An 11,916-nucleotide genomic window follows, 5' to 3' on the forward strand; every position below is an offset into this window, starting at 1 on the left:
CTCCCTAAACCCAATGCTTCCTCTGTTGCAGGAGGGCCTGTTTTAAGCATGGCTGTTACCCCACAACATTCAGGAACAGAAACTCTTCCCCATCCCCCTCCCCACACTCTAGTGTAGTAATTATAAGTTCCTCAACCACATACCTACCTACCCACAAAATTCTTGGAACTGGACCTCCTGGCCTTGGAACTTACCATTCTTTAAGCCAACGGGAACCAATTTCTCTGGCAGGTATGCCACAAATTAGCCCCAAGCTCTCACATGCCATTCCTCTGCCTGTGCCACTTATGGCACACATGCCACAAATTGTCTACTTTTGTTTGCTCTGCCACCTCTATCATCAAACAAAGCAATAATCCCACAGCCATCTGTGAAGACTAATGTCAAATAAGGTTGGGAGCAAAAAAACTAAGTTTGGATGTTGTTATCCAACAGGTTGTATCCAAGTAAGAAACTAATTTCCCCATTCCAAAATGGAATCAGGAAAATTAGACAGTTTGGAGTCACTGCAGTGTGTGTAAAGTATGAGCATGTCTTTTTCATCTTCCATTCAGGGTTTCACAGACCTCTGAGGTCATACAATATATTAACACAAAAAGATTTGGGCTGAAGCTGAGACATTCAGACTCCTGCTTCCCCACATCTCAAGAATTTATTTTACATATCAACATTGACTTTATTGGAACACTCAAGCATGTACCTGTACAATCGACAGAAGAACTCTGAGTTTCTAGCACTTAATCATTTCCTTCAGAAACCAAAGACATTTCCAGCTTATTAGTATTCTTGTTTCAGTGAAAAGTTCAGTTAGCCATGTTTATAAAGTATAAGGAGTATAATCTGTAATGATCACATACAGGGCTTTGTTAAATTACTTAAATATTGCATCAAAAGGTCAGACATTATGCCTGAAAGAACAGACTGCAAAAGGAGTCCTGCTTTCTTCTAATCTTCCTAATCAAACTGAAGGAGGTTGAGTACTGTTCCTGTTAATTCCATACACGTCAGTTGTGTATTAATATATTCAGCTTCTTTTCATCGGTACACAGTCCCAAATTAGAGTCCCAAGTTCCAGTCCCAAGATCTCAGAATCTTTCAGCTGCCCTGCTAGCCACAGCCCTGATATTGCCATAAACTTTTGATGGAGGACTTCCTGCAGGGAAGAAAGACACACAGTTGTAGGATGACTCATGAATGAATTACAAATATTGGTACAAATTATGACACCTGGAAATTTCAATATTACTACTAAGAGAATTTGCTCTGAGCAACAACAAGATGCTCCACAATTTCAGCTATACACCAAAACCATACATGGAAGAAATATCAGTCTTTCACCTGAAAGTTACAAGGGAAACACCCAGGGTCAGATAACAGTTTCCGGTATAGAAGAGAGCAGCTATAAGATGGTGGAGCTTCGCAGATAGTTGTAGAGTGAATTATGGAACTGCAGTGTACAAATAATGTCTCAGCAAAATTCCTGGCTGGAGCCAGATACTAATGGTTACTGGAATGGCAATTCAGAGATCTGGACACTGTTGAGCTGCTACCAATGCTAAGACACCAAGCACTTAGGAGCAGACCAAGCCCAACAGAAGGAAAAGACACAGAGGAATGAATGGTGCACCTGGGAGTCAAGCTCAGATTCAATTATGCTCAGACAGAATGAAGTCCTTCTTAAAGCAGACATGGTTGCAATACTCCCAGTTGTACAAGACTTAATTTAGCATTTTCAGAGAAGAAACAGAAGTTGGATAACAGGACTTACCTAAAATGAGATTGCAAATTGCTGTTCGTGCCATCTTAATATTCTGAAAAGATCCTAAAATGTGAACTTTCCTGCAATAAGTAACCAAAATGCTGCAAGTTATTTATTTTGGAAAGGCTTTTCCTTGCACACAGTTCATGTTACAGTACTCAACCAAATTTGACATTCAAGAATTAAATACACTAATACTTTTGAACGCACCCATTTCTTCTTCCTTTGCTTCCACTCTTGCAGTTTCAAATCACAACCCTGGAAAAGCATGATTTTTGACTGGGCTGGTATTTCCTTTTGGTTTTACACTACCAACAATAGGTAGCACATCTGTCTGACAGTATTTGTTATCAAGGTAGAGGTGAAGATGACCCCATTCAATGGCACAGCAGTGTCATGGCCCTTGCTTTGAGGACACCAAGAGGACACCCATACTGTCACATGGGCAGTTATATCCAGTAACAGTGTCTTCAAGAGAATCGTATCTGGCAGTTCAACCTCCCATCCCCCAGTAAAACTCAGCAAGCATGCCAAAAATTATGAGAAACTGCTACCATTTATACCTGAATGCAATTTATGCCTACTCATAGTAGCAGCTGAAGTCACACAGCAGCATCAAGATGCATCCGTGTCACATAACTGTAAATGAACAGTTCTTCACATCAATCAGTAGGTGCAAAACATCAGCAAGTTGCACCCAAATGGACGTAGCACCTGGTTTCCATCCCTTGTGGAAGTTTCTCTTAAAGTGCTCAAGCATTTTACATTAGAACACCCCAGTGCCCTGCTGTCTTCAACTTTGCAATGCTATATGGTAACACTTGTATCATTTGTCACCACTAGTGAACTCAGATTTAGTACAGAATAGATTGGGGCTGATCCGTTATTCACTTCAAGCACTTAAATTAAGCGCCTTCCATTTTCTCAAACAGGATATTAATTTGCATGTTTACATAAACATGGCAGCCAGCTTCAGACCTGTTTTCACCTTTACTGTCTGTCCTTCCTGCAACTTAAGAGATCCCAAAATTATAGACATTTCTATCCAATGCTACTATTAGAACACATCTCACTAGGTTCAAGTTCAACGTCCAGGTACTGATGCTAATATTGGCATCATCACTGTCACGTAGGTTAAAAATTCAATTGCTTTGAAGCTGCCAGCGTTCATCAGCAGGGAAAATAAGATTAGGAATAAAAGAGCTGACAAAAATGCTTCCATGGGGGTGTTGGCATTCTATTATTCACACAGAACTGTTCCTACCTTGCACAAAGGAACAGTTTTGGTTATTGTACAGAGGGAAGATGCTGAAGGATCAAGTGTGAGTTTCAGGATTTGCACTTTACCGAAAAAAACCATGCAAAATGAGAGAGGGATGTTTACACTTACGAGTCAGCAAGAACTATCCGTGTCCTGGTTACATTTTCTATTGTGAATTTTGTTTTTCCTCCTTTCCCTGCTATTCTTCCTATTGCTCTTGAAAGGTGGTCTCCTTTCAAAGGCTTGACTTAAAGCAAAATAAAAATATTTTATTATTGAAACAGCAACATGTATTTCTATAGCACCTTTCAAGGGTTCTCAAATCACTTTACAAACATGAATAGGCTACAAAATATACCTACGCACACAAAGGGAATTTACTCACAACTGAAATGCACTTACAGAGGGACCACAATTGACCCCTGAGGTGGCTGTGTTTTAGAGGAGGGTGAATTGATCCCCGAGTAGGACTGTGATAGGAATAACTTCCCAAGCGACTGGAGAAGTGAGGTCAATTCCTATGCAGCTGGGCAAGAAGCAGAGTATGACGGCATGGAACTAATGTGCTCTCAACAGAGTAACTAAAATTAGATGAACCCAGCTTCTTGTACCAGCCTCATCCCCCATAGTATTCAGGGGCCTTCCAATAGCATAAGCAGCGCACAACCACCATCTGTCACACCTCATCCCTTCCCTAAGGAAAGGATGATGCACAAAGTATAATTTATGGTTTTAGTGGTGGTTTTGTTTTGAGTTTGCTCCTCAATTCATTTGAAGAGTAGAGTGCAGTATAAGACACTGCAACTATGGGGGAGATGAGCAGGGCACCAGTCCCAGATGTTAACTTTGGGCTAGTTTTTTTTTTTTTTTTTACTTTGGAAAGATAATAAAGCAATTCTTCTGTTGCAAAGGTTAGGGATCCAGAGTTTCAGACATTCTATGTGAAAATAGCACACCCAGCTTGCTATTCCCTACAACGCTGATAAAAATGCCACTTAACTAGCTGCTACACACTCACACCTGCTTTCACTAAGATATAAATTAACCTTTTTTGACCAGAACATCTGAACCTGATACCCACCTTCTCACAACAGCAACAAGCTTCATATTTTTAAGAGCTACAACCCCACCTTCATGCACCTAGCCAGGACAGTGGCAAATGTGGTTCTGGCTTGTATTGGAAGTAATTTATGCCCCCAGGAGATTTTTTTAGACTGAACAACAAGCATTAAAGATCTTACTATCCAATCCTCCAACATAACATTAAAATAAGAAAGACCACTCCTAATACAGAAGTGCCCAGACTGACTACATACCAGCTGGACCAATATTTCCACTAAATGAGATTAAAATGTACCGATTCTTAGCTCAAGTGATAACCAGTCATAGGTCAGCTGTTTTCTTACTCTTGAATTTAGAGTAATTGCTGCTTATTTCTAATAAGTTAATACACAAGATGATAACCATTGTCTTGTGGAAATGTTTAAAACAAAAAGACGGCAGTACAAGTTTACTAATTCTCACTTTGCTAATTAACTATGTGATCCCTTCCATGGGATGATTGTACAGCATCATGCATGGTGCCATTGTTCAAATAATGTTCAGTAAGCTTCACCACATACTGGAATTACCCAATTTCTCAGTGCTGTAGTAAGATCTTGTTGCTAAGAGAGTGGTTTTTGTCGAACATCATCATAGGGTAACAAACACTTGAAATAGCCTTGTGTGATCTTGATTTATCTTGTTGATTTATACATGTGAAGCCACAGAACATAAGCCATAACGGATATTAAATGCTATCCGCATGTATACAATTTTGTTTTGTGAAAGGGGAAAGAAAACCCAATGACATGAAAAAATATTAAAAATATGGCAAGAGAACACACTTACCATCTGTAACTTCAAAGGATTCTAGAAAAAGGTCGTCTAATCTGATAAGAGCAAGTGCATCCTAAAATATCAGAAAAGTTGACATTAACACTATGCAAGTTATAATACTGCAGAACAAAAATATGCTTAAAGATCAACATTACAAATTCATTTCCTTTGGACACGTAACAAAACAGATCTCCAAGAGGGCCTCACTAAATGTATCCAACAGCAAAAGCAAAAACTTAGTGCCACTAAAGAACAAGTTCACTGTAGGTCATGTTTCTGTACAAGGACTGCAAGAGCTTGAGTGACTTAGGATCATAGGAAAGAAGGACTGAAAGAGACTTCACAAAGTCATTTAGTTCTGCCCCTCCTCAGACAGGATCATCCTTGACTAAAGCATTGCAACCAAGTAACTGTCCAACCTGCTCTTGAACATTTCCAGAGATGGAGATTTCAAAATTTCTTAAAGGTAGCCTATTGCTATGCTTGACCACCCTTACGGTCAAAAAGTTCCTTCTATTCGCCAACCTAAGTTTCCTCTGCCGCAACTTGAGGCCATTGCTGCTAGCCTTATCTCCTAAAGCCACAAGAAAAGCCTCTTTCTACATTTATAACTGTCCTTTGTGAATCTGAAGACTGCTATCAAAACCCCCTCAGTCTTCTCTTCTCCAGACTAAGTAACCCAGCCTTTATTCATAAGTCAGCTTCACAGGCCTCTAGTCAGTTTTTGTTGCTTTCTGCTGGACTAGCCAATTCTTCTTGAAGTACAGAGCCCAAAACTAGACACCAGGTGAGACCTCACCAGTGCTGAATACAGCAAAAAAATCACTTTTCTTGATTTGCAAGTGTCATTCCTGGTAACGCAACCCAGACACTGTTGGCTTTTTCTGTAACAAGAGCACACTGTTGACATACATTTATCTACTGTAATCCCCAGGTTCTTCTCTGTAGTACCGTGGCCTAGATCGTACTTATAAAAATAGTTTAAAAAGCACCAGATAAGATGCTTATCCCTAAAAAGTTAATCCTTTTCAAAAAGTACAAGATGAATCAGTAAGGCAGAATTTTTAAAAAATTTTTTTTTTTCCTATGGAAAATAAGTCCAAAGAGAGTCAAACTATTTTTTGGGTATGGGTTTGAAAACTGTATGGGTGTGCGCACCCCCCACCCCAATGATATACAAATAAATGTAAAACTTTATTCTGACTTGTGGATTTAGAATAGCCTTCAGATTAGCAAGAAGTACAAATTTAAGCCACTTTACAACTGAAAATACATTCAAATATTTATATTTTATTATGCTAGAAAAATGTGAAGTGACATTTCCTATTTACTAGGTGTTTTGGGTTTTGCTTTTTTTTTTTAACTTTTTGTTTGTAGTAATCTGCTTCTGGAAAGAAACTGGAATTCAATAAAAGATGCAAAAGAAGTCCATGTTTCAGCCTTTTTATGCATAGAAGGGTTACGTGTGCTGAACACACAAAAAGTTTATCAAAAGATATTTTCTCTTTAAAACTACCGTATTTTTCGGACCATAAGACGCACTTTTTTCCCCCCAAAAGTGGGGGGAAAACGAGGGCGTGTCTTATGGTCCGAAGGTGTGTGTCCTGGGGAGACGGGGCGGAGCTTGCCCACGGAGGCAGCGGAGCCCGAGCGGGACACCCGCCGCTTGTTTATGCCGTGTCCCGGGGAGACGGGGCGGAGCTTGCCCGCGGAGCCCGAGCGGGACATCCGCCGCTTGTTTACACCGGAAGCCGGCGCCCGTGCCGGTGGCCGGGAGCCGACAATAAAAATGGCCGGCCACCGGCACACATAGTCTCTCCTGCCATAAAAACTGGGTGCGTCTTATGGTCAGGTGCGTCTTATGGTCCGAAAAATACGGTAACTGATTTATTTAAAAAAAAGTATTACTGTTGTCCATCAACTGAACTTTTTTTTTTCTTGTCACCAAGTTCTTCAATATTTAAGAATTAGTAGACCTCAGCATTTTGGAAAAGAAGCCAACTTGCTTTTTCAACTCTCAGTCAGTTTCTTAACTTCTAATGACTTAATAAACCAAAATGAAAAAGCTGAAATGAAATCAATTCTCTGTGCACCTGCAGAAGGGGTAACAGCTGTCAAAGTGGTTTATCACTTCAGAAAACTCTAGTTCCAAGTGCTGAACCAATGACTTCCCTTAGCTCAATTGTCTGGCTAAAGGCTAAGGACTCTACCCAAGAAGGCAAATACAGATTTTAGACAAGGGGACCCATTCACACTCTGGCTGCTGACAACTCACCTCAACTTGAAATCCAAGAATAAATGCTTTCACAAAGTCAGCTGCTTTTGTCAGAGCACTCAGATCCTTTGTCTCTTTACAAGTCTGCAAGGCAAAAATTATAGATGCCAATTAAGAGCACATATTAGGTGGATCGTTACATTCCCATTATCTCCTTGTTCTTACTCATTAGGCTGAAATACTGCAGTAACCCTAGCCATCCACCATAACATTTGATATAGTAGTGGCGTTCAACAATCCCAATGTTCTGTGCCTCCAAGAAGGTGCAGCACATCACCCCAACCAGTGCTTGGAATTCTTTCTCCACCCAGTCAATGGATGCTGCTTGAAAATTCTTCTGCCATGATGTGAAGGAACGGAGGTTTTTGCAGAACCCCCTGGAACATAACTCAAATCATACCAAAACAAACAGCAACCTGAGAAGCAAGGAGCAGGGAAGGAGACATATGGTCAGCTTGAAGGCCATGTGCAGTATGTAATGCTTACCAAACTATTACACAAATCTTGAGACTAGAACCTCTGTCATCACCCCTCCCAATGCAGTGTTTTGTGTAGTGAGCCTTCTGCCAACTACCTCCCCACCCCAGATTCTCCAGAAATTCTGCCTAACAGTTCAATCAGGTTAAATTCAAGAAATTAATTTCTGTACACCAATGAGATTTTAATTCGGAGCATCATCTATTAGGACCCAACACTTAAGATCTTTAGATCAAGAAAAAAGAGAAATGTGTGCTCTAAGTCAGAGGAACTTTACTCTCTCAAATATATGCCCTAGATCAATACTGAAACTGATCTAGATAAGGTGTTACAGACACTGTCATGCAGGAAGTCAGACTAAATCATGATAACTATGGGCCTTGAATTTTATGGAATGTCAAAAAAAACATGCAAGAATTAAGGTTTGGACAAAGGAGGCGGCAGGTCAAAGGAAGAGAGAGATTTGTGAATCATCAACAAAGAAAAAAAGGATGAGGAAGAAGCCTTGTGTAACTTCTAACAATTGAAACATTGTAGGTGCAATCTAAAACACAGAAAGAGAAACACAAAAGTCACAGAAGGGCAAAATTTCAGAGCAGCACGTGTGATAGAAAAAAATAAAATGAAGTAAGATAACTGATTAAAGAGGATGCACATGGAGTAAGCCAGCAAATCTCAAGGCTTGAAGAGTATCATTAAAGACAAACAAAAGCATGTCAAGATAGTACAGGCAACAGAAACAAGATCAGAGAAAGCAAGGAATGCGGCTGCACGTGAATCATTTCAATTTAAAGGTGCAGGAAGAAAAAAGCTGGGCAATAATTGGAGAATGAGATGGGATAAAGATAGGTGCTTCTTTCCCACTTTCTTTTTTAAGATGGGGAGGGACAGAAGGAGGAGTATGCAGGGGATGCCCAACAGAGAACAGAAGGAATCTGGGGATAGGTGCATACACATGTCCAGCAAGCTGAGGAGACAAGTTAGGACGGGGTCACTGGCTAGGGAGAGAGCAGATCCAGTGAGATTTTTACCCATTTTCTGGACAGAGGCAACATCGTTTTTTTAAAATGACCTTACACTTGCATACCAACATCAATGCTTTGTTATCAAAGAGCAATGCCAAAGTTATGATCATACTTTCTGCTAATTCTGAAAAAGGAAACCCTACACTCTCACAAAACACCAAGTTACCTAATTTTGAAAGTTTTTTTATCTTTATTATATTAAAGAAATTTGAAAATGTGACTTAATACGTTTATCAAGATGTGAAAGTATAGTAATCTGAAATGTATTATGTCACATTTTCAAATTTGAGGATGAAAATCCATATATTACTGACGTAACATCTTTCTTGATAGCAGTAAATTGTATAATGAGCATTGTAGCAGCCACCAGAGGAGAGGCGGCTAAATTATTTTTATCTATAGTGCCTCTCTTTTTTTCAATAGCTGTAACATGGCAAACCAGTTATGCAAGGGAATGCAGATTACTAGGTCTGTTTTCTGATAACATACAACATTTCTAGAAAGCTTACAAAGCTGTTGCAGTTATAAATGACATATTGGAGGTAAGGATGGGGATAGTTTTGTGACACTTTTTGCACAGCAGAAGAACCTGAGATTTGAAACTTGAGTTTGTGTGGAAATAACCATATGTGAGAAGCAGTGCAGACCCTTGGTCTGCATCAATCTGATTGTCACCTGATGATCTCACAGAAAAGCACTTCAGAATTTCATCCTGAATCTGCTACTTAAGTATTGTTTTTTGACTGTGTCTCTTAGGTCAGCGGTTTTCAACCTCAGTAGCCTTCAGGCAAACAACTGTTTATCTACTACAATGAAGAAAAGTCTCACCCACTCGAAACTAGATAGGCAGTATTGTGGCCTCAAACATCCATAATGCATTAAATTCTTAAATAAGATTGTGTAGTTGGATCATACCCAGGATTTTTCCTCAGTGCCAGAACCAAATACTTTTTCGTCAGAGAGATATAAAGTTAGAGAAATAAAAATATCACAAAAGTCAGTCCTAGGAATAAAATTCCATTCTTAAAAGTTTTATTTATGTCAACTATTTACCTCAAAACAGTAACTGCTGCTTTTTAACTGGGATACCTTTTTTGCAATGCTCTCATTTGGCTTCCTATAGCAAATACGTACGCTATAAATCATTAAAATCTTTCTACACAAGACAATTTTTTGTATTTCAAATCCCAGCTGAACTGAAGTGATGCACTGTTTACAAAAACTAAGAGAAAGAGCTTTCCCCTTACCTTGATTTCCACATTTCTTGTTTTTAAATTAAATCGGATTTGAAGTTGCAAATGTTCCACAACAGGTGTGAATATTTTCATCCAATTCTCTTTCAAAGGGGTATATCGGTTTGCTGGTACAGGGATTTTCCTCATTTCAACTTTTTCACCCTAGAAAAAGGGATTTTAGTTTTACTCAAAAAAAAAATTAGACTAATGCCCCAAGGATCCCAAAATAAGGGTCAACCCTCTCCAAACCCCCTACACGTACATTTTTGTCCAAACCACTTCTAAAATTACCCAGGTCAACCACCCCCACTGGTCTGAGGAGGCACCACTGACTAGTATGAGAGGCCTGTCCCATCCCCACCAAATCAGTGGGTTTCCAAGATGCTGCTTTTTGCAGTCCCATGAGAACTCATTTGAGATGTGCAGGATATTAAGTTGCCCTGAGCTTCCCCCAAACCCATACTGACACACTGGCTGCTAGAAGACAGGCCCTGTCAGTGTGCTCAGTCACCAACATGTTTCTTCCCCCCTTGAACAGAATAATAGTCCAACAGACAGCGGACTCCAGGACTGCCAGATTCACAATGCACGGAACAACCACCCAGTGAAAGAAGAACATTATGCTGGTGTTTTGTGCTGGGGTGCAAAGTGCTAGTAACACTTGTTGGGAAGGGGGTGCATTAAGGACCAAAGGCTGTCATCAAGGACATCAACCTTTAAACCAGAAACCTGATGAGGTTTCTCTGCTAAATCCTACTTCATTCCCATCTAGGGCTCTTCAGCTGTAGCTCAGCCAATGTAGTGTCAGTGTGGATTCAGGTAAAGGTTGGGCCACCTGCATGTCCTGTAAAATGATTTACCTTTAAGGTAAAGACTGCAGAAGGCAGAGCAGCACCTCAGATACTAACTGGTTTGCGGGGAGGGAGTCGGTCCATCTTGCCCAGTCTCAGTGCCCTCTTTTGGTGAGCTTGCTGTCAAACCTTTGGCCTTCATGCCTGTCCCTGTTTTGTCTTTTGTCTCATGAATTCAGTTTACACATATGAAACAGTCCTCTCTATAAACAGGAAGGGCTACCTGTTGCTCTGCAACCATGTTCCCAACATGCGTCAGACAGGTCTGAGAGGAGGAGCAGGCAATATGAGGCACCAGCAACTCTGCTGGAGCCCCACCCCGTGAAGTTCAGCCAGGGCTGCTACTCTTGCTTCATGTAAACCACTGGATTAGATGACCTCGGGGGGGTGGGGGGGAAGTTTCTGTCAGCCCCACTTCTCTATGACTCTAAATTAGGCAAAATGCTGTCAGCAAGATGGCAGCAGGGGGCTGTGGCAGCTGCTCCAACTACCTGGAAACACATCTCACTTTACAGAGAGGGTGCGGGGCTACTTCATGAGTAGAATAAAGATGCTGACAAGTGTCACACTGGGGCAGCAAGCGGGCACTGAAAGGGAGCGGGCAGAGGGTCTGACCAGGACCCACTCTTCTTCTCCCACTGGCAGCCTCCAACATCTACAGGACCGCAGGGACTCGGAAGTCCGTATGCAGAAGCCGTTGCCCCTTTTTCTCCAAGGGCCTGCCCAGTCCCTGGCCCCCACACGTCGGAGGGGAGGGGTCGCCCCGCGGCAGAGAAGAGGGGCAGAAGGGGGGAGGGAAAACCCCTTGTCTGTCTCACATACCCCGAGCGCGGAGGTGGGGGCAGCGGCGGGCGGGAAGCTGGGCCTCTTGCTGGGCCGCGGCTCCGCAGTGTCCATGCGGCTCGCGCCAGCCGCTCGCCGCTTCCGCTTGCCTCTTGGCACCACGCCGGTGAAGCCGCCGTCGACCTCCGCGACACTCTGCATCTCCACACTGGCCACCGCCCCGGGCAGCTGTCCCGCCACCTCCATCCCCCACGTGCGCCGCCGGCCGCCGGGCCCCCTGTACGCATGCGCAAGATAGGCAGGGGAGGGCGGGGGCTACCCCCAGAGAGCCGGAAGTGACTTCCCTAAGACGGGCGCGTCCGGAGGCAAGGC

General features: G+C 41.9%; 1 protein-coding gene across 1 annotated transcript; it reads right to left on the reverse strand.

Annotated features, from left to right (window-relative positions):
- Positions 1 to 541: 541 nt before the first annotated feature.
- On the reverse strand, positions 542 to 11,816 carry PNO1 (partner of NOB1 homolog). Its single transcript, XM_019549151.1, has 7 exons — positions 11,584 to 11,816; positions 9,923 to 10,072; positions 7,174 to 7,257; positions 4,911 to 4,971; positions 3,150 to 3,267; positions 1,769 to 1,839; positions 542 to 1,153 (listed from the first exon to the last, which is right to left on the reverse strand). Exons 1-7 carry the CDS (start codon positions 11,788 to 11,790, stop codon positions 1,086 to 1,088), a joined length of 759 nt encoding a protein of 252 aa, XP_019404696.1. The 5' UTR covers positions 11,791 to 11,816; the 3' UTR covers positions 542 to 1,085.
- Between the last annotated feature and the right edge of the window lie 100 nt (positions 11,817 to 11,916).

Source organism: Crocodylus porosus, unplaced genomic scaffold, assembly GCF_001723895.1.
Source record: "Crocodylus porosus isolate Cpor-Errol unplaced genomic scaffold, CroPor_comp1, whole genome shotgun sequence".
Taxonomy (NCBI): Eukaryota; Metazoa; Chordata; order Crocodylia; family Crocodylidae; genus Crocodylus; species Crocodylus porosus.